General features: G+C 42.5%; 1 protein-coding gene across 1 annotated transcript in view; it reads right to left on the minus strand.

Annotated features, from left to right (window-relative positions):
• Positions 1-569: 569 nt before the first annotated feature.
• The window catches only part of UMAD1 (UBAP1-MVB12-associated (UMA) domain containing 1), a 42,812-nt gene continuing 16,059 nt past the window's right edge, over positions 570-27,322 (minus strand). The window contains exons 3-4 of the mRNA XM_089664183.1: positions 8,368-8,444; positions 570-4,153 (exon numbers count right to left, since the gene is read on the minus strand). Of these exons, the coding sequence (XP_089520309.1) occupies positions 3,893-4,153; positions 8,368-8,444 (338 nt within the window). The 3' untranslated portion in view covers positions 570-3,892. The remainder of the gene's footprint in view (positions 4,154-8,367; positions 8,445-27,322) is intronic.

Genomic DNA, 27,322 nt, shown 5'->3' on the forward strand with positions numbered 1-27,322 from the left:
GCACCCGCCGGTCCACATGCCCCTGTGCAGGCGGTGCGGCTGCACGTATTTATGTGCGGATCAGCAACGGCACCACCCGCACAGATGTGAACCTAGCCTTATTAACATTTTGAAAATCCTGACCACTTAGGAGAAAAGTCTAATTGAATTGCCATGATCTCATCTCTGTAATTCAAAAGATAATAGCATCTGCTCTGCCAAGGAGGAGGTGTAACAGCCAATATTACATCAAATCCTCTCCTCTCTTTCTCTCTGCAGTAAAAGGAAACTACAGTTCCCATCAACCACAGGGAATTGTAGTGAATGTGGGCGGGTACACTAGGCCTGCACATGTTGAATTATAAATTTGAATTCACTAAGCTCACTTGCCTTTCATTTCAATGCCTTCACTCCGACTTCTGCTGCCTGTGCTCTGACAGGATTACTCAGAAAGTATTAAAGCCAGAGACATCCATTGTCAGAAGGGCTGCAATGACAGATCTTATCTGAAAGTTTCCCTTTGTATAATGCAAGAAGTTAAGATGTTGGTTTATTATGAAAACGGGAATTGTAATATATGAAAGTCTCCATTTTCCTGCTGATAAAGTCATTTAATATTTGCAGAGAACAGTATATACAATGAACAATAAATACAGAATACATGTGGTTACAGTTGAGGTACAGAATGCTACATCATTACATAGCCCCCCGACAGGCATGTACAGACAACGGAGACCTGTCTTTGGAGAACTGAGGCCCAGTTCACACTAGTGCAGGCTGTGCGCACCGCGCTTGCGCCTGTACGGCAGCCCATTCATTTGAACTGGCTGCTGTGCCCGCATTTCAAACAAAACACATCTGCAGGTTTCAATGCGGTTCCCGCGATTGTGCTGCGGGATGAGATGCGTGGTGGTGCCATTTAGACTGAATGACACTCCCACACGACTCACAAAAGAAACGCGGTGTGGCTGCGGGTGAGAGTGAACCAGGGGTGAAAATGGTCTAAAAATATTGCTTCCATCATGAAAACAAAAATGTAGCAGCATCTCCTGCACATGTGTTATTATAAAACTAGAAATCTATTGGTACATGAATTTGGACTAAAGTAGAACTCACAGCAAAAAAACACACATTTACATATTATATCTATGAGCCAGTTCACACCATGCCCACACATGAATCGTAAAGGAACTCACTGTGCGTTCCTGTGCAATTCAGACCGCATGCAAAACGCACTCCATTGCAATCAATAGAAAGTTAAGGACACCCCAAACGCAGTGCATTTGCCCGCATCGGATCACATGGTGCTTTCTTACCATGCGATCTGTTTACAGTGCGTTTTAAAAAGTAGTACATACACTACTCTTGGTGTGGTGCAATTGTAGCCCATTCAAAATGAATGGGTTGAAATCACACCACACAGAACTGCATGTGATTCATGTGCGGAAATGGTCGAACTTAACTTAAAGAGTACCTTTCCATAACAGTCTACATAATTTCCTGACGTGTCACAAAATACAGGAACAGTATCATTTTCTTTCCCAAAAAAACCTCAAACATTTTATCATAGAGAAAAAACCCCAGTCATCAGTCTGCTGCAGGCAGAAGGAAGCATTTCCTAAGTCCCCTCTCCCCGAATGATCAGAATGTAACATTATAACTCTATGGCTGCAGAGGGGACTGATTTGTGTCAGACATTTGTGAACACAGCCGTGAACTGCAGAGGCAGCAGAATATACTGTACATGCTTGTGTTATCTGTGAGCCAGCAAGTATATGGTTAGCGTGGGCGATACCTGAACAAAGATGGCTCAGTCTTTCTGGATTGAAAAAGCAGAATGAAACATATTCAGGAGTATGTGATTTTTTGAGAGTTAATAAAAGCAGGAAGTGTTATGTCGCCACAATACTTCGCATGCAACTACCTACTATTAAAATTATATAGCCAATGAGATATATATATATATATATATCTATGTAATATTTTTTTCCCTCTGTTGCTGGAAGCACCCCGGCCAGCCCACAGAATTCCGCAGTTTATTTAAAGGAAGCTTGTGGGCATTAGCTCCTGAGAAAAAGGTTTTACCCCAAAACATGTATGTGTCTATGTGACTTTTATGTATTTACCCAATATTACCTGATACCCTCTACTGTATGCTGAGCAGTTCTTGTTACATCCTGCAATACATAATATATACATATTAGATGAGCACAAATGGTGGTGTGCTAGTCCTCTCATTATTCGTATGGATTCTCTGAAGCGTATGTGATTGAACCCCTATGTAGGGATATTAGGCACCCAAATACCTTTTTTAATGTTCTTCTCTACTTGGATTATTTGAAGTATGCAAGGGATTTTCTCATTATTTCTACTGAATAGAGAGGCTGTATTCTCCGTGAATACATAACATACAATTTTAGAGGTGTCAGTTGTTTTTTCCCACTGGTATCACTGGTCTCTAGTGAATGGATAGGCTGCATTCTCTGTGATGTCACTGGTCTCTAGTGAATGGATAGGCTGCATCATCAGTGATGTCACTGGTCTATAGTGAATGGATAGGTTGCATTGTCAGTGATGTCACTGGTCTCTAGTGAATGGATAGGCTGCATTCTCAGTGACATCACCAGTTTCTGGTGAATGGATAGGCTGCATTCTCGGTGATTTCACTGGTCTCTAGTGAATGGATAGGCTGCATTCTCAGTGATTTCACTGGTCTATAGTGAATGGATAGGCTGCATATTCAGTGATTTCACTGGTCTATAGTGAATGGATAGGCTGCATTCTCGGTGATTTCACTGGTCTATAGTGAATGGATAGGCTGCATATTCAGTGATTTCACTGGTCTATAGTGAATGGATAGGCTGCATTCTCAGTGATTTCACTGGTCTCTAGTGAATGGATAGGCTGCATTCTCAGTGACATCACCAGCTGAATAAATCAGTTGCATCTTAGTAATGACATTAGATTCTAGTAAGTGGATATTCTGCATTTTTAGTGTCCTCATTAGTCTCTACTGAATGTATAGGCTGTATTCGTAGTGTTGTCACTGGTCTCTACTGAATGTATAGGCTGTATTCGTAGTGTTGTCACTGGTCTCTACTGAATGTATAGGCTGTATTCGTAGTGTTGTCACTGGTCTCTACTGAATGTACAGGCTGCATTCTTAGTGTTGTCACTGGTCTCTAGTGAATGTACAGGCTGTATTCGTAGTGTTGTCACTGGTCTCTAGTGAATGTACAGGCTGTATTCTTAGTGTTGTCACTGGTCTCTAGTGAATGTACAGGCTGTATTCGTAGTGTTGTCACTGGTCTCTAGTGAATGTACAGGCTGTATTCTTATTGATGGCACCAGCCTCTACTAAATAGCCTATATTCTAAGGGGTGAACTGGGATACACCATGATATATACTAACATACATATCGCTTTGGTGGCAGAAAATGGGGTTGGTATGAACACTGAGCCTAGGTTCACATCAATGCAGTGCGGGAAAAGCTGCAAATCCTGTGCATTTCCCGCACCACATTGCAATTGTATCATGTTCATGCGATCTGGTTCGGGTGTCAATGATAAATTAATGACACCCCGAAAACAAAATTGCAAAAAACGATGTGATTGCCAGAAACACCCATGCAATGCGATTCAGGTACGGATTTAAAAAGAGTCTTGCACCTTTTCGGTGCAGATGCGATGCAATTTGAGCCATTCAAAATGTATGGCTCAAATCGCACCGCAAAGACATTTGCATGTAATTCATACAGGAATGCGGTGCCATTCCTCTGTGAATTACATCCGGTGTCCCGCACCGCATAGTGTGAACCCGCTGTGATGGGAACCTAACAGCTGTATCTGTACATATTTATTAAAGTGCCTAGTGAAAAATGTAAGATAGGACACACACAAAAAAAAAATCCGCTCATAGTCCACCACATAGCACTGAGTTCTCCAAGGTGAAATCGTAGTGGAATCGGGAAAAGCTCTCATCCAGGTTGTAGACGGGCACAGGCTCTGGAAGTTCCTGGCAGATATTCTGCACTTCTAGAACATGAGGGGCGAGGATGAAAGGGATGTCGTTCAGTAAGTCTGCCATCGCTGGATTCCCGTCTGAAAGCTGACTGGTCAACTTGGTGGCTGCAGAATCACCTCTGTTCAGCTGCGGGGGGATTGCCGGCGGCATCTGACAAATCATACAAATATCACATTACTTCAGTGTAAAGTCAATATAAATGAACCCTCTGCTCTGCATTCTAATCAGTAGATTCAACTTCATTATTAAAGCCGACTCCAGACAGCCTTGTATTTATTAATACTTCATTAAATGTATATTTTTGATGAGATACTCCCAAAAGGTTAATCACTTCCATAGGAATGCAGACTAGTGGTGCACCGAAATGAAAATTCTGGTGCCGAAACCGAATTCAAAATGCACTTGGCCGGAAACTGAAACGCGCAGTTTTTAAAAAAGAATATATTTAAAAAAAAAAAAATACACTTTGATTAAAAAAAAAAACAATATATACCCTAATTTGTAAACTACGAAAGAGGATATGATGGCAAGTAAATAGATACCCAACATGTCATGCTTTAAAATTGTGGAATGGCGTGAAACTGCGGTACTTAAAAATCTCCATGGGTGATGCTTTAAACATTTCTACAGGTTAGCAGTGTAAAGTTACAGAGGAGGTCTAGTGCGAGAATTATTGCTCTGACGTTCATGGGGATACCTCACATGTGTGGTTTGAACACCATTTACATATCTCGGCATGGCCTACATATGCGTTCACCACTACGTGCGGGGGGGGGGGGGACGGAGGGCGCTTTATCTATTTAATGTTTTGTTTGTTTTTTTTTTGGTTTTTTTGCACTGTTCCTTTAAAAACGTTTTAATCACTTTTATTCTTATCACAAGATAAGAATTGTATGTTAGTGCAAATAAAAAAAGTATCACGGACAGTACTCAATTTATTCTTATCACAAGAAATGCATACACCCCTTTTGATAGAAATAATTAGTGACAGGTCCTCTTTATGGAGAGATATAGGGTTCAATAAGACCCCACATCTCTCCTCTGCAATGTAAAGCATTGGATAAAACAAAAAAGCATTGATCTAGTGCTTTAAAAAAAAAAAAAAAAAATTGCCGGAATGGAAAGTGACCGCTCCGGTCCTCAAAGGGCATAGAGATGAGTGGCGGCCATCTTTCCTTCACTCATCTCTATGCCCAGAGCCAGGATCGATGGTTTCTTAGGTAAGGTTGAACTACCGAGCAGCGGCTGGCGGGGTTTTTTCGGCACCTGTATCGGTGATTATTTTCACTTTAGCCGACGGCCGAAAGGGGTGTTTTCGGCCAAAATGTTTCGGCCAAAATGTTTCGGCCACCGAAATTTCGTTGCATCCCTAATGCAGACCCTGCCACTTCCCTTATTAGAGCCCAACATCAGCCGATTAATAATGAAAAAGTCACTATCAGTATCCAAAAGACATAGAAGAACAAACAGTTTTCAGAAATCAGAAATAGGTAGGAATCTGCAGCAAAGTTTGTGAAAATCCTTGCAATGTACATAGACCACCCAGAGGGGAATGTTTTTCTTTTTTTCTCAACAAAAGTGTGTTACTCTTTAAATGCAAACAGTGTGAGTAGCAGAATATGATTTGAAGTCATCAGTCCCTCTACAGCAGAGCTCAGACTGGGAGAGGGAGAAGCAGCAAGTGCCAGAAGCATACTGAGAGAAGTAGAGAGAAGAGTGACAAAGAGATGACCTCATCAGTCTGCTGCTTCTCCTTTCACTGTCCTGTCACAGGCCAAGATCTGTGATACTTAACCATTTCCTGCCTATAGGATGTCATATGAGTGTAGATATAGCTGCAGGCATCATCCAGGCATCTTCTTTTTCGGCCAGCGATTCCCTGTGTTGTAAAAGCCATCGTAGCGCCTGATTAGCCGCTAGATTTCTTTTACAGACAGCCTGAGGGGATGTCCCCCTCTTCCCCCCACCCAAAGGCGCCTCTCCATGCTCCTGGGGAGTCGAAGAACCAATGTGGTGGTGGGTTACCCTAGATCTCTATGATCCTGTTCCATGGGCGTATCCAATTTTAAAGTGTGACTTGTTAGGTATCAATTTACCATAATCTTTTATATTTTAACAAAAAATTAGGTATTACATTGAGGTTGCTTTACTAAAACTGGAGAGTGCAGAATCTGGTGCAGCTGTGCATGGCAGCCAATCAGCTTCTAACCTCAACTTGCTCAATTAAGCTTTGACAAACAAAAAACCTGGAAGCTGATTGGTTTCTATGCAGATCTGCACCAGATTCTGCACTCTCCAGTTTTAGTAAATCAACCCCATTATGTTTGTATGCACTACAATTCATTAAAGTGTATTCTTTCCAAAAAAATAGCGTTTGAAAAAATGCTGCACAAATACTGTGTGACATAAAAAATCGCAACACCCCCCATTTTATTCTCTAGGGCCTCTGTTTAAAAAAATATTTAATATTTGGGTGTTTAAAGTCATTTTTTAGCAAAAAAAAAAATCAGATTTTTACATGTATGTGAGAAGTGTCAGAATTGAACCAATAAGTTGTTGAAATAGCGAAACCCTAAACAAAGACCTGAAATACATCTATATTTACAGTTTTACCTGTCAAAGGATTTGTAATTCTGTTCAGCTGGTCTTATTTATGCACCTCTACTGCAGCGTACAGCCAGGAAACAAAAACACTTCCTGGTTCAGTTTATTCAATTGATTGCCCAATCAGCAGACTAGTAGTAGAATGAAGGAAAAGGATTTTCTGAAGCTCAAAGTGGAGTTCCAGTCACACTGTAAAAAAAATAAAAGTCAGCAGCTACAAAAACTGTAGCTGCTGACATTTTAAAAACAGCCACTTATCTGTCCCATGATCCTGCAGTGTCCTCACCACAGCCTGTTTCACCAGCCACCCAATGTTCTCAGTCCGGCATCTCCAGTGTGTGACAGCTTGTGGCTTCACAGCCGGGTGCCCAGAACGCATACGCAAATAGCGCTGCGCTTTCTGAATGGTCCCGTAGTCTTCTGGAACCTGTCACGTCAACTTCGCTTTCAATCGCCTAGACCAGTGGTGGTCTGCAAACTGCAGCCCGGGGGCCAGATGTGGTCCTTTCCTCGCCTTTATCAGGCCCTTGGGCACTATTTCTCCAACTAACACCAACAATGGGGCACTATTCCTCCCACTGACACCAATGATGAGGCACTATTCCATTCACTGACACCAATGATGGGGCACTATTCCTCCCACTGACACCAATGATAGGGCACTATTCCTCCCACTGATACCAATGATGGGGCACTATTCCTCCCACTGACACCAATGAGGGGACACTATTCCTCCCACTGATACCAATGATGGGCACTATTCCTCCCACTGATACCAATGATGGGACACTATTTCTGCCACTGATACCAATGATGGGGCACTATTCCTCCCACTGATACCAATGATGGGGCACTATTCCTCCCACTGACCCCAATGATGGGACACTATTCCTCCCACTGATACCAATGATGGGACACTATTCCTCCCACTGATACCAATGATGGGGCACTATTCCTCCCACTGATACCAATGATGGGGCACTATTCCTCCCACTGATACCAATGATGGGGCACTATTCCTCCCACTGACCCCAATGATGGGACACTATTCCTCCCACTGATACCAATGATGGGGCACTATTCCTCCCACTGATACCAGTGATGGGGCATGGTTTGCCTTTTCTACTCACAATAACCACAGTCCAGCCCCCTCAAAGTCTGAATGACAATAAACTGACCCTTTGTTTAGAAAGTTTGGAGACCCCTGGCCTAGGAGATCACAGCGGAAGAGGGAGCGGGTACCTGTGAATTTTGGGTACCCGCTCCACCTCCCCCGCTCCCCAAAGGTGCCAATCCTTAATGATGAGTGGGGGACCCGTCTTTAAAGTGGACCTTCCCCTTCTGGGTGGAGCTCTGCTTTAATCAGGAAAAGAAATGCAGCACCTGCCTGTCTAAGCAGGTGTGTAAATCGTAAGACCTGCTGTACCCAAATCCTGTGTTTGGCAAGCAATACAATTTACATATGTGTATTTCAAATCCATATTTACCTGTTTGCATGTCTATCTGACACCCTGTCCACCTCTCCATAGTGCCGGAGCAAAGGCAGACATAAGAATTTCTTGAATTTGACATGCTTGGGAAAGGCTGGCGGCGGCAAGGCACTTCTTGAAACACACACTTCCATTATTCATTGACCTTTCTTGGATTCCAAAGCTTTTAAATTCTAAAAGGCTACAGGAAGCTGGCTGGAGACCAAAGGCAAAAAGCACCGGTTGAGTTCCCCAGCAGGGGGGGGGGGGGGGGGGGGAGTTCTACATTACCTGGTAGGGCAGACTGTAGGGCAGATCTGACGCGGGATATGACGCTGGGCCGTTCTGCCTCTCCGCCGCAGTCTGTCCTGTAGAGAATTAGTGTAAGGTTACTCATCTCACCGAGATATCTGGAAGACTTTGAAGGCAGCTTACCCTCCTGCATCAGGAATGGATACAGCACTTATTTCCATATACACACAGGCTGTCCCTATATAGAAGCTCTGATTTACATCAACATGAGAACATTAAACATCGCCCGCCACTTCTAACATTAACCAACTTACCTTCATAATCCCAACACTCTCCCTGCAAAAACGCAGCTAGAGCAAGAAAGGAAATTGAGGGTCACCGTCAAACTTGATAATTCTATTGAATGGGCAGCACATTGGCTAAGTGGTTAGCACTTCCGCCTGGCAGTACTAGGGTCATTGCTTCGAATCCCAGCCACAGCACCAGCTGCCTGGAGTTTGCATGTTCTCCCTGTGCCTGTGTGGGTTTCCTCCGGGTACTCTGGTTTCCTCCCACACTCCAAAGACCTGCTGGTAGGTGAATTGGCTCCTGTCTAAATTGTCCCTAGTATGTGTATGTATGAATGTAAGTTAGGGACCTTAGATTGTACACCCCTTGAGGGTTAGGGACTGATGTGAATGTACAATATATATGTAAAGCGCTGCGTAAATTGACGCCGCTACTGTATTTAAGTACCTGAAATAAAGAAAAATAATAAATAATAATATTTATTATAAAATAATAAATAAATAAATGCTAATATGTATAATTCAGGGATAAACAAGTTCACACACACTACAATGTGATAGGCATTATTAAAGTGGACCTTTAAGTATCCTTGCAAGTCTGCCTCAATAAATTCCTGACATGTCACAATATACAGCAACCCTTCATTTTTCAAAAAGCTGTTCTTGAACTTTAGTTCAGTGACTCTGCCTAGGTTAACATGCTGACAGTCTGCTGCAGGTAGGAAGAACCATTTTCTCAGTCTCCTATCCCCCCAGTGATCAGGTGGCAACATTGTAACTCTGTGGCATGCAAGTCACAAGGCTCAAGCTTTGAACTTTAGTTCAGTGGCTCTGCCTAGGCTAACATGATGACAGTCGGTCAGTCTGCTGCACATAGGAAGATCCATTTCCTCAGTCTCCTATCCCCCAGTGATCAGGTGGCAACATTGTAACTCTGTGGCAAGCAAGTCACAAGGCTCTCACCTTGAACTTTAGTTCAGTGGCTCTGCCTAGGCTAACATGATGACAGTCGGTCAGTCTGCTGCACATAGGAAGATCCATTTCCTCAGTCTACTATCCCTCAATGATCAAGTTGCAACATTGTAACTCTGTGGAATGCAAGTCACAAGGCTCAAGCCTTGAACTTTATTTAATTCAGTGACTCTGCCTAGGCTAACATGATGACAGTCGGTCAGTCTGCTGCACATAGGAACATCCATTTCCTCAGTCTCCTATCCCCCAGTGATCAAGCTGCAACATTGTAACTCTGTGGCAAGCAAGTCACAAGGCTCTCGCCTTGAACTTTAGTTCAGTGACTCTGCCTAGGCTAACATGATGACGGTCTGTCAGTCTGCTGCAGGTAGGAAGAACCATTTCCTCAGTCTCCTATCCCCCAGTGATCAGGCAGCACCATTTTAACTCTGCAGCAAGCAAGTCACAAGGCGAGAGGCTACAGCAGTGGCTGATCTGTGTCAGACATTTGTGAACACAGCACAGAGCTACGCAGGCATCAGGATTTACACCATTCTGTCATCTCCACGTTTGCATCTCAGTCCAGGAAGTCAATGGTGACCCTGGATGATGCCTGAACATATATGGTTCTGATCTTCTGGAGAGAAAAGCAGATGAAGGCATTGTCAGGGACAGTACTGTGAGAGGTAAAGAATACTTAGAAGTGGTAAACTTGCATTAGCCGACTGAACTTGTAGTGCCGCTCAAAGCCAGAAAGCTCACAATAACCCCGCTGGTAACAGAGAATGGGAGCCAGTGTCCTAATATTGATTCAGGGCAATGACAGAAAGAAGCGGACACCACATCAACCCCCCCATCCCATTAAAGATAGCAAAGTTGGCCTCAACTGCCGCCCCAGCCACAGTCACCGGCGCGTTTCGCCCCACTCACCGGGGCTTGGTCACCAAGCCCCCAGTGGGCAGGGCAAAATGCTCTGGAAGCATGGCTGGAACGTTGACTGTGGTAAACCTCATTTGGCTGTACTTGTCCTGTGGATCACAGTGGGGATTGCAGTTTGTTGTGCACTCCTGTGATTCGTTTTCAGTTGACAACAGGCTAAAGTGGGCAGTCAGCTGATGCCACAGAACCAGTCCAGGTTCAGGAAAGAGGGGGGTTTGTGAAAAGAGATTCACAGAAAAGCGGCTACATTATGAACAGACCGTGACACTCAGAAAATTTTCCAAAAATTATGCTTTATTACACAGATATAAATATGACATATGGGCATTCGCCCTGGTTTACCATCACCTCAGTATGAGACAATAACACACAGACCTAAAACCATATAAAATGACATCAAGACCGGTCTAAATGTATGTGCAACAGAAAAAGTGACTGCAAGAGTCTAATATCTCTGTAGTACAAACACATAGGTAAACACTTCCCTAAAGAGGTGTATCCAAAAATTATACCATAGGTATACCATAATATTAAATAATGAATTTACACCAATATCATAATGGTGAATCCCGAACAGGGAATCCAAAAATTATACTATGGATATACGTATATCACATGTATGAAATGCAGTAAGCACAATAAGCGTGAAGAGGGGAACAGTAAGCCTCAGGCCTGTTTGGAAAAAGACATAAATGTCAAATATATGATGCAATACACTACACTACAAAAAGAAGTAGAAGTCGATCTAAACGAAGAGGTTTTCGTTCACATTCTAGATCAATGGGAGAAACCATGTCTAGTGAAAGTGAGTCTGAAAACCTTGGAAAATCTGTTTCTTTTTTAGACCAACAAAATGGAGAACCTCCTCATATCCATCAATCACAGATGGGAAGAGGATCCAAAAAGAAAGTAGAGGAATCCTTAGGAAACAAACATCAGGAGGACAAGGGCAGAACAAGAAGTCAGAGGAGGTAGCAGAAGAGAACATTCATGACAAAAAGGTAATTAATTTGGCCAATTTTCCACTCAAAAGGGAACATATCTCTCTATTAAACAAAGGTATGTCCTTCTCACCAGTGACCCCCATGGACGAGTTCGAGGTATTCAAGGATGTGAACTTATTTCTAAGAAAAGTCTTCTTGAGAATGATACATGGTAATCCTACCATTTTGGAGGATATGGCCTCCGACTCGTCCATGGAGGACCGCAAGATACTGGATATGTTGATATCTCTCATAGAGGAAAATGAGGATGGTGATGAAAGTATAACAGACTTGGATAATTCCAACAATATAACTAGAAAGGTTGATCTAAATATTAGATCGACAAAAATGCCGAAAATTCGTTCCAATATGAGGATCTCGACATTTCTAGATTTTGTTGCTGATGACCTTAAAAATCTTGAGTGGAAAATGCCAATTGGCGATAACCTTACCAAAAAAGAAAGAAAAGCTCTTAAAGAACTAAAAGAGACCAAAGATATTGTCATTAAGAGAAGTGATAAAGGGGGCAATGTAGTGATTTTGAATGAACAAGACTATGTTAGGGAGGTGAAGCGCTTATTGAGTGACTCATCCACATATAGGAAAGTGACTGCGAATCCTTTCCATCTGGTGGTTAAAAAATTAAATTCCATTTTGACACTAGGAAAAGAAGTGGGTTTGTTAACTAAGAAAGAATATGACTATTTGAGAACTGAAGAATTCAATCACCCTACGTTTTACATTATCCCTAAAATACATAAAAACCAAGAAAACCCTCCAGGTAGACCTATTGTTTCAGCCATTAATGGTCCCCTAGATAAAACAGGGAAATATATAGATTTGTTTCTTAAGGATATGGTTCCGAATCTCCCCTCTTATGTGAGGGACACTAAGGATGTGTTGGCTAAGATTGAAAATATGACCATTAAGGATAACTCCATTCTAGTGGGAATAGATGTGGAATCACTTTACACCTCTATCCCACATGAATGTGGCGTGAGATCAGTGTCCTATTTTCTTGAAAAAACATATCCTACCTTGGGAGGACAGAATGAATTCATTAGTGAGTTATTGGAGTTTGCTTTAAAACATAACTTTTTTCAATTTAATAATACCTTCTATCAACAAACTAGAGGTACTAGTATGGGAGCACCGTGGGCTCCGGCCTACGCATGTCTCCATTTGGGGTTTTGGGAGGAACAGGTTGTCTTTAAATCATCAAGATTTCTTGCTAATGTCCAGATCTGGTTAAGATATATAGATGATGTGTTCCTTGCGTGGCAAGGAACATCTGAGGAATTAAAATCATTTTTGGGAGAGTTAAATCAGAACTCCTTCAATATTGGACTTACATATATATGTGACGAAAGATGTATTTCTTTTCTGGATCTGGAGATTAGACTTGAAAATGGAAAACTCCTCACTAAGACATATAGGAAACCTACTGCTGCCAATACCCTATTAGAGGCAAGAAGCTACCATCCACGTTCACTGATCTCAGGGATTCCAGTGGGACAGTTTTTGAGATGTCGGAGAAACTGCTCAAACATCAATGATTTTAAAATGGAAGCTCAGGATCTCTATAGAAGATTTAGAGAAAGGGGGTATTCCCACTCCCAAATTAGAAATGCTCGGAGACGGGCATATCAAACTGATCGTGAGGATTTATTATCTACCAAAAAGGAAGTGAAGGCTAGATTGAGTGATCAGCCTGTGAGAATGATTACCCAATTTGGAGCTCAATGGCAAGATGTTAAATTAATATTGGAAAAACACTGGAAGATTCTTACTCAATGCCCCAGGTTGAGCAAGATTGTAGGTGAACGTCCCCAGATGGTAGCAAGAAGAGCACCAAATCTTGGTGACCTCCTTATTCATTCAGATTATCAACCATTAAAACGAACAACATGGTTAAAATCACGTACCAAGGGGATGTTTAAATGTGGAAAATGTCAAATCTGCAAATATGTGGATCGCACGGATTCCTTTTATGATTCAGGAAATAACACTCACTATAAGATTCAGAGTCTTATAAACTGTTCCACAGTAAGGGTATTATATATCTTAACCTGTCCCTGTAAAAAGATGTATGTAGGTAAGACTAAAAGACAACTTAAAGTAAGAATTGGTGAACACTTTAGAGATATTAGATCAAATGATCCTGATAGTAACCTTGCCCAACATTACGCTAAATATCATGGAGGTAAACTGGACGGCACTAAAGTAAAAGGTTTCTATGCACTGCACTTCCCACAGAGGAGAGGTGATTTTGATAGAGAACTGCTTAAAAAGGAGAAACATTGGATATATAAACTTGATACACTGTACCCTAAGGGGTTAAATGTGGAATGTGATCTCCAAGTGTTTTTGGAAAAATAGGTTTATGGGACTATGTACCGGTGTTGGGAATATTAATGAAAATATGGATGACCTTACGATATGAGTTTTTTATATAGCTCTAAACAATGCAAAAGGACTTACTATCTGGTTAAATGTCCCTTAATACCTTCTGTCTCTGAACAATGACCATACCATAGGATGGATGTTAAAAAATTGGGGTATTTCTGTTATTATGACCCTCATGTGAATTTTCAGATTATATTGCCATCTTGTGGTATTTGTTGGTATTTTCTGATAATTGATATTGTCTCCCCCAAAAAACCCGACTCAGTAGATGGAACTGTTGATTCTCTGATTTACTGCCATGTGGCGGTTAGTTGATGGCATTTCTCAGTTTCTCTTAATGGCTGGAATTGCGATAAACCTGTCTATATTGGGAATATTAACGTAAATATGGATGACATTACGATATGAGTTTTTTATATAGCTCTAAATAATGCAAAAGGACTCACTGTCTAGTTATATGTCCCTTAATACCTTTTGTCTCTGAACAATAACCATACCATAGGATGGATGTAAAAAACTGGGGTATTTTTGTTATAATGACCCTCATGTGAATTTTCAGATTATATTGCCATCTTGTGGTATTTGTTGGTATTTTTTGATAATTGATATTGTCTCCCCAAGAACCCGATTCAGTGGATGGAATTTATGACTCTTTGATTTATATCGCCATCTCCTGGTTAAAGTGTGACAAAAGCCTCAACAGACTGGTATACGTAATTTATGACCTTTGATTAATATATGTTTTGGTTAAAATATTAAGCCTCTCCCCTCCCTGTGGACTCCAGCCGCCTGCCTTTGTAATTTTAATTAAGACCAGTAGCTGTGCTAAGTATTTAGCCCCCCCCCTTGTTTTCTTCCATTAGGAACAACTGCAGGTCACCTCTTTTGCATAAATGGGTGGGTCTTTACCCACTATAAATAGGATATTGAAATGCAGCTGTCCCATTGGTCCTGACGAAGCTGAGTGAGATACGCCCATCGGCGAAACGCGTTGACGTCATACGTCAGATACGTCACTTCCGGTCATGCGCACTAGGTGGAACGCACGCTGACCCATAAGGAGGAAGCCATCTTCACATGCCATGAGGCAAGCGTGAGCAGTACAGGCGCTGAGAGGGGGCTGGAACCCGCGGTATATCGGCGGATGTCAGCGGTGGTTCCTGGGCCTCTGTAGCCGTGTTTGGCAATATCCATGAAGGACATTTCTTTCATTCCCTTTATCCACGGCACAGGTGGTGAGTGGATTGTTACAGGACATTAGATATACGGTCCTCTGTGATCAATATGACCTACATATCTTATTGAGTGCAAGCTCTGTCAGTGACTTCCCACATTATTTGTTTCACTACAGGATGGGGACATTATGGTGCTTTGTGTAGGATACAGGACATACCGCATATAGTTCAACAGGCAGAAGATTCCTTGGGATATGTCTTGCTTTTCCTACAAAGGGTGGAGTGTAGTCCACATACAGTGGTGAAGACACCATTTCAAGCAGAGTGCTGCAATCTGCACCTTTTCTCCCATCCTGGGAATAAATGGGGCTTATTTCCATTCAAGAGCTTTATGATACAGCTGTTCACATAACAGATGAACGGGCCCCAACCACGTGTGCCGGCACAGGAATGTATTGCATCATATATTTGACATTTATGTCTTTTTCCAAACAGGCCTGAGGCTTACTGTTCCCCTCTTCACGCTTATTGTGCTTACTGCATTTCATACATGTGATATACGTATATCCATAGTATAATTTTTGGATTCCCTGTTCGGGATTCACCATTATGATATTGGTGTAAATTCATTATTTAATATTATGGTATACCTATGGTATAATTTTTGGATACACCTCTTTAGGGAAGTGTTTACCTATGTGTTTGTACTACAGAGATATTAGACTCTTGCAGTCACTTTTTCTGTTGCACATACATTTAGACCGGTCTTGATGTCATTTTATATGGTTTTAGGTCTGTGTGTTATTGTCTCATACTGAGGTGATGGTAAACCAGGGCGAATGCCCATATGTCATATTTATATCTGTGTAATAAAGCATAATTTTTGGAAAATTTTCTGAGTGTCACGGTCTGTTCATAATGTAGCCGCTTTTCTGTGAATCTCTTTTCACAAACCCCCCTTTTTTGAATGCCTTTTTTGGCTACTGAATGGAAACCAAACATTGGGTGACACGATAACTTAATTAACAACCTCTTAATAACTATCTATAATATACAGGTTCAGGAAAGACCCTGGCCATATGGTCAGGATACACCCAGGAGCCTAGACTGGCACCTGGCTCAGCCTCTCAGCGGCTGAGCCAGCAACTCCCGCCCCCTCCACAGCCCAGTGCTCCAGTGAGCACTGGGGGGGGGCAGAGCAGACAGGGCTGCAGGAAGAACTGAGTGATCAGCAGTGTTTGGTCGCTTAGTTCTCACCCTTCTATCCGATGGGGAACAGATGCAGCATTGGATCGATGCTGCATCCACCTAGGTAAAAAATGTCTCTTTTAACAAGATAGTAGACTTAAACTCATCACATGAAGATTTGATATTTTATGAATAACATCTAGAAATTGTGCCTGGGCACTACTAAAGACTTATATTTTGTCATGAAATCCTTCTGATACACAGCTGTGTACTTTCTTTTTCTAGGCACACTGTAGCCTCGTATCTGTATATCTAAAGTGTGAGATCATCTAAGGCACCACTGCTGCTTATGACTGCTAGTCTCAGGAGATTTGAAGGGAGATATGGTGGTCACTACTGTGCTGCTCACTGTTCTTACTGGAGAGAAAAATGTATCTGAATACTTGCAGCGCAAGGATCTCCCTGCTTCTGTTTCATGAATTATGTGGATTCATGCTTTCTCCATCTCTGCTATTGTTCTTGATTGTTACTACCAGTCATCAAGGGCAACCCAACCAATATGGCTGCCTCCAGCCAGAGAAACAGAGGGGACATGACATGTTAGAAAAATGGAAAAGATCAGCTATAAGAAGCCTACAAACAATAATGATGACGGTCCTTTTTCTTCCGCTTGCTCTTTATGGGTACAGTCTCCCAAGTACAGGTCCTCTTTAAAAATTGGAAAAAAGATCTAATACTTGGGCCACTTTAAAAAAAAAAAAAAGACACCGTGAATGTGCTTCCACTAGAGCAAAATGTTAGCTGAAAGTGGTTAGGAGTATGGGGAGTACCACATGGGACAGTGGTCTCCAAACTGTTACTCAGGGGTTGGATGGGGCCCTTTGCCTGCCTTTTATCCGGCCTTTGAGGCATTATTCCTGACACCAACAATGGGGCATAATTCCTACCAATGACACCAGAAATAGGGCATAATCCCTGCCACTGACACCAATGTTGGGGTATAATTCCTGCCACTGACACCAATGTTAGACACTATTCCTCCCACTGACAGCAGTACCAGTACACCTTAGAAAGTACCCAGGATTCCTAGACTAGACATTCTTGAACATGGTTCCTCTAGAGATTGCTATGGGTTCCTTGAGATGGCTCCCATCCAATGGTGCCTGCATAGCTCCAAGTCATAAACCACTTGGCACAGCAAGTGGCATGACACCAATTATTTTTTTACCTGGCTGTAAGGGTGGCATTCCTCCCACTGGCTACCAATCAATGTAAGGGGTATTTCTCCAATAACACCTCCCCCAAATGGACTGATTTTAGAAAGGGTTCCCTAAAACCTGAACATTATTTCAAGGGTTCCTTTGCGGTAATAAGGAGAAAGGCTGCACTAGACCACTCAATGATATCCATTGTGAACATTTTCTTCCGAGTATTTAATGGCAGCTCACTAAATACAGCAAGTGGTGGACAACGGTTCCTGTATCATGGTTCCAGCTCTGGTAGTCATTTCAGTTCACTTCCTTGATGAAATACACTATGAAATACTACTTTAATATCTCCAATTATTTGAAGTATTTCACATGTTTCAGCTTTGTAAATCACGCCACTGTACATATTACAATGTCTCCAAAATATATTCATTATAACACATGGTATTCCAGGAATTTGGGAAAAAGAATACAGTCTAAAGGGAAAGAAAAGCTGTTTTTCATCAGCCATTCATTTATCAATATCAAAAGCAACATTTTTATTATACACATTAAAAAACATGTAAATCAGTTTGAAAATAATTTTAGGGTTCCAGTCAGTTATGAAAATGTTTAGTTTAATCTGATTCAGAGGATATGAACTACCCGCAGATTAATTCTAATTTCTACCACGACATTCATCTTATACACTCATCTGCCCATCTAACCAAAATCGGATGCTTTCAGGTATTCTCATGTTTTGAATGGCAGGTGTTCCCATGTTCTGAATGGCAGAGGTTCCCATGCTCTGAATGGCAGGTCTTCCCATGCTCTGAATGGCAGGTCTTCCCATGCTCTGAATGGCAGGTCTTCCCATGCTCTGAATGGCAGAGGTTCCAATGTTCTGAATGGCAGGTGATCCCATATTCTGAATGGAAGAGGTTCCCAGGTTCCAGCACCACCCACAATGACTCCACTACTGAAGCCTATAGACTAAAGTTGGCAAGCACCGGGGTTAACAAGTATTCCGTGCATCCCCATGCAGGCAGTCTCATTGGTGTCAATTGGGATGCATGGGCACAACGCTGCTCCCAAATTGACATCCATATTGGTGCACGGCCCTAAAAGTGTGACTTCGGGGACACGCAGTTATCATAGAAAGCTTGTGGTGCCACTCCAGAAAATCATCTAGAGCTCCAGTGAATCCTACTCTCGGGTGCAGGTGAATGAAGAGCCCATTCAGGCTCTGTTGACACACCCTGGGGAAGAGAAACAGAAGCCACCACACACCAACCCAGCCCAAAGTGTAAAGTCAACAAACATGTCTTCAGCCTGGCTCCTCCAACTCATTTCACCATGCCCTAAACATGTTGGGGTGTGGCCTGGATGGAGCCAGGCTGAAGCCGTGTTTGTTGACTTTACACTTCGGGCTGGGTTGGTGTGTGGTGGCTTCCGTTTCTTTTTTTCGGGAACACATACCCATACAGGTGTCAAAGTAGGAGCAGCCATAGTGTCCACTGGCTGCCTGCATGGAGATGCATGGAACACCTCTGTGTGGGTACAGGCATACACTGTAGTATGTCCCATGTGAACAAGGCCTAAGCATGATGAGGTATATTTGCCAAACACTGACTAGGCTAAAGTGAACCTTTCACAATAATTTTGCACTTCCAACTTGTTTAGAAAGGGCTTTTGTTGCTTTTTAATAAAAATATCCTGCAAATAAAAACTATTTAAATATACCTGTCCTGCTGCCCGTTCCTGGAAACTTCACATTTCCCGCAGTGCAAAGCTGCTGCAGAACCTTTCCATCCGGATACCTACATCCCTTGTTTTGTGCTGTGGATCCATCTGCTGCCCTCTACGTCACAACAGGGCATAGTAGTGAAGTGAATCTCTGTGGAGATTTATCCTCTCTATTTTTCCTAGGGCCTGATGTCACCAGCATAGAAAATGGCAGATCCATAGTTATATGGTTGTCACTGTGTGGAAATGTTCCAATGGGGATTTCTCCTTACTTTGGAAAGATTTCCTCTCACTTCCTGTTGTGTCTTTGGGGCAGGAAGTGAAGGGAAATGTACCTTAGGCTACGTTCACACTAGTGAAGGTCGAGAACATGTGCAACACGTTCCCAACGCACACAGATACTCATGTTCTGTGGAGGTGGCGTATGTCAGTGGTAGCAGGCAACACTGCCGTATGGCTATGGTTTGGGACCTTTGAGATTTTGGGTACCGCAACGGTACAATGCATACTTAAGCTGGATACTACTTCAGTATTGCATGAGAATTTTTGGGACACACTAGTTTTATACACCCCCCTTTTTTTACACCCTTCTTGCCTTACAAATGATTCGTTGTTGGACAGACTCGTTATGGCACATCTGAGCCTGGCTTAGCATTTTAGTTTCTGCTTAATTCTGCTCCCACACCAACGTCTCCCCCTTGAGTTTGTGGACCTCCAGGTGATTTCTGTGTTATAAGCGCTGCCCTACACCTCCTGAAGAAGCGGGGTTCCCCTACAAACACGTTGAGGCACTTTACCCACGTTGAAGACACCCCAAGCAGTCTTAGAATTCATCTGACTCAATACAACTTGATATTACCTAATATTTGGGTCTGTATGTTCCTGTGTACTAGACTAAGGGTGGCATTGTGAAGTAGTGGCTATTGTATACAGTTTTTACATTGTTTTTTAACTTTCTGACTATTGTAATAAAATAGTACATTTTTTTAAACTATACTCTGATTGTGTTCCGGCATCTGAAAAAATCCATCTTTTTTTCTGTTCTATTACCTCTACCAGACATGCATGGGTGCCACTAATTCGTAATGGCAACCCTACGCATCTGCTAATGTATGTATTTTACTGTAAGTGTTTTGGTGTGGCACGATTTTGGAACTAGTTCAAGGATTTCTTTTCCATGTTTCTCGCATGTAGGACAGCCTACTGAAATGAATTGGCTGCTCTATACACGATGCAAGGAAACGCCAGCACTCCAGTGTGAACCAAGCCTACGGGTATAGGGCAGCCTCTCTTAACCCATTTACCCCCAGAGGAACCCTTTACATAATTTTCAGGTTTTAGGGAACCCCTACTAAGATTAGTCCATTGGGTGGGGGGGAGATGTGTGTGTGTGTTGCCCTTTACGTTGGTAGTAAGTGGGAAGAATGCCACCCTTACGGCCAGATCATAAAAAGATCATTGGCGTCATGCTTTGCCGAGCACCATCGGATAGGTGTTCAATTTGCCACAGCTCAAGACACTCCGAGCAACCTCTTGAGGAACCCTAAGGTTTCACAGAGCCCTGGTTGAGAATGGCTGGTATACAGGTTTTCACTGTCCTGTACTCTACCCAAAAAATAAGTCTTTAGATAAAAAAATTTAAGCTAAGCATTGGCCTAACTCTTCGCAGGCTATCCCCTCTTCAGTCTATCATGAATGCTGCTGCCAGACTCATCCACCTTACTAACCATTCTGTATCCGCCACCCCTCTCTGCCAATCCCTCCACTGGCTTCCATTCAGTGTCCTCCACCCCTCTCTGCCAATCCCCCCACTGGCTTCCCATTGCCCAACACATAAAATTCAAAACATTAATAACGTATAAAGCCATTCATAACTCTGCCCCAAATTACATCACCGATCTTGTCTCTAAATATCACCCAAACCGTACTCTCCGCTCCTCGCACGACCTCCTGCTCTCTAGCTCCCTTGTCTCATCCTCCCATGCTCCTCTCCAGTACTTCTCCAGAGCTTCCCCCATCCTTTGGAACTCTCTACCCCAATTTATCAGACTATCGCCTACTCTGCTCACTTTTAGGCGATCTCTGAAAACCTCTCTCTTCAGGGAAGCCTATCCTGCCCTCAGCTAATAATGGAATCTTCTACTCCTCCAACCAGTCCATCCCCCACAGTTATTACCTTTTGTACCATTGGCCCCTCCCTCTTAGATTGTAAGCTCCCAGGATCAGGGCCCTCCTAACCCTCTTGTATTGAACTGTATTGTTGCTGTATTGTCTCCCGTTATATTGTAAACCGCTGAGCAAACTGTTGGCGCCATATAAATCCTGTATAATAATAATAAGCCGATTCCTGTGAATTGGCTGACAGTTGAGCAAAGCCCTAAGAAAACAAAAGAGTTTGGCAAAAAGAAAAACAAAGTCAGCCAAACAGTGAATACAGTATATCAGCTGCAGTCATTGTTCAGATATACTGACAGCTGCTGGTGCCGGCTGTCAGAGTACAATAGCCGGCAGCGGGAGAATCCTGCATTCATGCTGTTTAGTACAGATGGGAAATCTAAAGATTTCTCTCATTTAGCCTTTATGCGCATAGCTATCTTTACACTCTCTGCCCAAAATCTTATAACACAGTAGTAATGAACTATATACACACCTATATACAGATTATTACATAATTCCATATCTCTTAGTTCTGTTTCTGTTAGAAAAGAACACACATTACAACAATGAAGCTGCTATCACTTCCTATGAATCAGGAGAGACAGGACTAGCCTGAGTTCTATCACATCTGTACATACAGTTGTGTTCAAAATAATAGCAGTCAGACATCACTAACCGGATCAATCACTGTTTTTGGTAGCAATGATATTTCTACATGGCAAATAATTTACTAGCAGATGTAGTAGAGTAATAGAAATCCAAGAGACCCAACAGTCATGACATGCATGCTGCTGATTCTGTGTAATTGAATCACTCATTGAAAGGGGCATGTTCAAAATAATAGCAGTGTGGAGTTCTATTAGTGAGGTCATTCATTCTTTGAAAAACAGGTGGCAATTATTGCCCTTATTTAAGGAAGGAAGGAAGCAAATGTTGTACATGCTGGTTACAGTGCATTTCTCTCTGAAATTCTGAGGGAAAATGGGTTGTTCCAGACATTGTTCAGAAGAACAGCGTACCTTGATTAAAAAGTTGATTGGAGAGGGAAAAACATATAAAAAAGTGCAGAAAATGATAGGCTGTTCAGGTAAAATGATCGCAAATGCTTTAAAATGGCAACCAAAACCTGAAAGACGTGGAAGAAAGCGAAAAACTACCATTCGAATGGATAGAATAGCCAAAATGGAAAGGACTCAGCCAACAATCAGCTCCAGGAAGATGAAAGAAGGTGTAAAGTTCCCTGTGAGGACTGTTACAATTAGAAGACGCCTATGTGAAGCCAAGCTATCTGCAAGAAGCCCCCGCAAAGTCCCACTGTTGGAAAAAAGACATGTGCTGAAGAGGTTACAATTTGCCAAAGAGCACATTGACTGGCCTAAAGAGAAATGGTGCAACATTTTGTGGACTGATAAAAGTAAGATTGTTCTTTTTGGGTCTAGTGGGCGGAGACAGTTTGTCAGACGACCCCCAAACACTGAATTCAAGCCACAGTACACTGTGAAGACAGTGAAGCATGGTGGTGCAAGCATCATGATATGGGGATGTTTCTCATACTACGGTGTTGGGCCTATTTATCGCATACCAGGGATCATGGATCAGTCTGAATACATCAGAATACTTGAAGAGGTCATGCTGCCTTATGCTGAAGAGGAAATGCCCTTGAAATGGGTGTTCCAACAAGACAACGACCCCAAACACACCAGTAAACGTGCAACATCTTGGTTCCAGACCAACAAGATTGACGTTATGGAGTGGCCAGCCCAATCCCCGGATCTTAATCCAATAGAAAACTTGTAGGGTGACATCAAAAATGCCGTTTCTGAGGCAAAACCAAGAAATAGAGAACTGTGGAATGTCGTCCAATCATCCTGGGCTGGAATACCTGATCACAGGGGCCAGAAGTTGGGTGACTCCATGCAACACAGATGTACAGCAGTTCTCAGAAACAGTGCGACTACAACCAAATATTCATGAAGTGATTCAAAGGAAAGCAAAATCTTCAAACATTTTTCAGTTTATATAGTGAATGTTTGAGTTTGTAAAGAAGAATACAAACACTGCTATTTTTTTTGAACGGTCTAATATTCACTTTTCTTCAATTTTTTAGAGGAACAACACAAATTTGATATATTTTTCTTCATGTTTTGATTTGGAATAGAATGTGTCGTGTTCCCAATGCATTTGTGTGGATGGAAATAAAAGCTATCAGAAGGATTTTGAGCTTTATTAACTTTTTTCAACACACTGCTATTATTTTGAACACAACTGTATAAGCAGAAAACACCAGACTTCTCTATAAAATTGGCAGCCACAGTTCTGAGAAACTAAGCAGCTAAAGAAAAAAAGAAAAGCATTCCTTATTTTTATTTGAATAATAAAAATGCGTTTTCCTTGATATAAAGCATATGTATATGAGAAGGGAACCAACAAATTAAAGCTCTCTTTAGCTGACTCATTTGTGTCATGAAATCATTTTTCAGTTTTGCTAATAACTAAAAAACGGATTTCGGACGGAGCTTCCACATGTCAGCTGAAGGCTGAAATCAGGCTTGCAGTACATACAGTCAGGTCCATAAATATTGGGACATCGACAAAATTCTAACATTTTTGGCTCTATACACCACCACAATAGATTTGAAATGAAACAAACAAGATGTGCGTTAACTGAAGACTGTCAGCTTTAATCTGAGGGTATTTACATCCAAATCAGGTGAACGGTGTAGGAATTACAACAGTTTGCATATGTGCCTCCCACTTGTTAAGGGACCAAAAGTAATGGGACAGAATAATAATCATAAATCAAACTTTCACTTTTTATTACTTGGTTGCAAATTGTTTGCAGTCAATTACAGCCTACAGTCTGGAATGCATAGACATCACCAGATGCTGGGTTTCATCCCTGGTGATGCTCTGCCAGGCCTCTACTGCAACTGTCTTCAGTTCCTGCTTGTTCTTGGGGCATTTTCCCTTCAGTTTTGTCTTCAGCAAGTGAAATGCATGCTCAATCGGATTCAGGACAGGTGATTGACTTGGCCATTGCATAACATTCCACTTCTTTCCCTTAAAAAACTCTTTGGTTGCTTTTGCAGTATGCTTTGGGTCATTGTCCATCTGCATTGTGAAGCGGCGTCCAATGAGTTCTGAAGCATTTGGCTGAATATGAGCAGATAATATTGCCCGAAACACTTCAGAATTCATCCTGCTGCTTTTGTCAGCAGTCACATCATCAATAAATACAAGAGAACCAGTTCCATTGGCAGCCATACATGCCCTCGCCATGACACCACCACCACCACCATGCTTCACTGATGAGGTGGTATGCTCAGGATCATGAGCAGTTCCTTTCCTTCTCCATACTCTTCTCTTCCCATCACTCTGGTACAAGTTGATCTCGGTCTCATCTGTCCATAGGATGTTGTTCCAGAACTGTGAAGGCTTTTTTAGATGTCGTTTGGCAAACTCTAATGTGGCCTTCCTTTTTTGAGGCTCACCAATGGTTTACATCTTGTGGTGAACCCTCTGTATTCACTCTGGTGAAGTCTTCTCTTGATTGTTGACTTTGACACACATACACCTACCTCCTGGAGAGTGTTCTTGATCTGGCCAACTGTTGTGAAGGGTGTTTTCTTCACCAGGGAAAGAATTCTTCGGTCAACCACCACAGTTGTTTTCCGTGGTCTTCCGGGTCTTTTGGTGTTGCTGAGCTCACCGGTGCGTTCCTTCTTTTTAAGAATGTTCCAAACAGTTGTTTTGGCCACGCCTAATGTTTTTGCTATCTCTCTGATGGGTTTGTTTTGTTTTTTTCAGCCTAATGATGGCTTGCTTCACTGATAGTGACAGCTCTTTGGATTTCATCTTGAGAGTTGACAGCAACAGATTCCAAATGCAAATAGCACACTTGAGATGAACTCTGAACCTTTTATCTGCTCATTGTAATTGGGATAATGAGGGAATAACACACACCCGGCCATGGAACAGCTGAGAAGCCAATTGTCCCATTACTTTTGGTCCCTTAACAAGTGGGAGGCACATATGCAAACTGTTGTAATTCCTACACTGTTCACCTGATTTGGATGTAAATACCCTCAAATTAAAGCTGACAGTCTGCAGTTAAAGCACATCTTGTTCGTTTCATTTCAAATCCATTGTGGTGGTGTAAAGAGCCAAAAATGTTAGAAATGTGTCGATGTCCCAATATTTATGGACCTGACTGTATATCAGCTGACAACATACACATAGACATTATGGGATTGATTTACTGAAACTGGAGAGTGCTATAGCTATGGTATTTTGACAGCCAGCCCCACCAGCTTTCAAAATACTCAACAGTGCTTGTGTCTGATTGGATACAGGTGCTGTTTGGTTGCCAATTTTCCAACGGGCTCCTTCAATTTTTCAAGGGATGCCAGGCAGGAGGCCACGGGGCCACTAAAGCTAGGTTCACATCTGTGCGGGTGGTGCCACTGTGGATCTGCACGAAAATGCGTGCAGCCACACCACCCGCACAGAGAAATGCGGACCCGCGGGCGGGTGCCATTAGTTCTAATGGCACGCTGCCCACACTGGAAAACGCAACCGTACTGGGAACCGAGGTTCTTGTGCAGGCTGCGTTTTCCAAAGAAGTGCAGGGACTTCTTCTCTGCATGTCACGGGCATGGGAGTCCATTCAAATGAATGGGCTCTCGTGCCCGTGCAAAACACGGCCTGCCCGGCCACATATATGTGAACCGGGGCTTACTGAGCAAATTCTCTCTGTATGGCCAGTGTAAAGAGAAACTTCAGTTTTCAAAATAAATATTAAAGTCAGGGTTTGTAGCTGCTGGCTTTTAATACAAAAAAACTCACCAGCACAGGGATCCAGGGCCATCGTTGCCTGGACCGGTTGTTCGCCAGTCTTCAAGTCCCCAGCCCCACCATGTTGACTTCACACAGCGCAGCGTGGCTTGAGCATGCACAGTGGGGAGCTGTATGTGAAGATGCAGAGAGTCACAGCCAGCTTCCCACTGTGCATGCGCTCTGTAAATAGTCCCACAGGAGGTTGCACGTGGTGAGGGGCCAGGTGATCTGAGCAGAAGTAGGAGTGGGTACATGTCAAAAACTAGGTACTCGCTCCCAGAAAAAAAAAACCATCCAATGCACATGGAGGAAGAAATCAGCAAAACTTCCTGTAGTAAGTTCCGCTTTAAGTCGGTGTGAGGCACAGTCAGACAGCTCAGAGTGGGTGATGCCAGTGTGGTCATGTTTCCTAGCAGACCAAGGAGTAAGTATGGGGCAGGGGCACAGAGTTTACAAAAATACAGGGTTAAAAATGTGTTGTCACCCGACATATGCTATACAACCATGTAGCACAGCAGTGATGCGGATCACAAGAGTTTATGCTTTACTCTACAGGTAAAACAGCCTCTATATTTTTTAAAAGAGAAGTATGGACACAGCTTTATTTTGCCCATACTTCTCTTGTGGGTCACAGGAGTGCACTAAGTTTTGCTCTCCTGTGACCCAGAGTCAGCTTATAGTGGGCTATAGCCTGCAGTCAGCTGATATGGCAGAGCCACTCCAGGCTCTGGAGAAATCCTGACAATATTGTCGAGATCCACCCAGCTGCCCGATTATCAGTTGGCTCTGGCTGGCATGCGGTTCACAGCCGAAGCCAGCTGTGCCCATCCCTTCTCCAGCTTCATGCTACACTGACAGTTTCTGCACTTTGTTTCAAGCAGACAGAGAACTGAGCAATCAGCGGTCATATGATAATTCAGTTCACGGTCTTAGAGCAGACATGGGATCACACCGATGCTGCAGCATAGGGAGTATGAAAGGTTTATTTTTTTTTTTTTAAACATCTCCTTTAAAGCTGAACTTTAGACTGATAAAAAAAGGCACAACTCTGTAATTATTAATGCATCAATAAATGTATTTTTTTTAATGCAAGCAGTGCAAATACCTGCATTTGATTCAGTATCTGCCTACTGTAGAGT

This window comes from Staurois parvus, unplaced genomic scaffold, assembly GCF_062004578.1.
Source record: "Staurois parvus isolate SC_StPar_1 unplaced genomic scaffold, SC_StPar_1.0 ptg001847l, whole genome shotgun sequence".
Classification (NCBI taxonomy): domain Eukaryota; kingdom Metazoa; phylum Chordata; class Amphibia; order Anura; family Ranidae; genus Staurois; species Staurois parvus.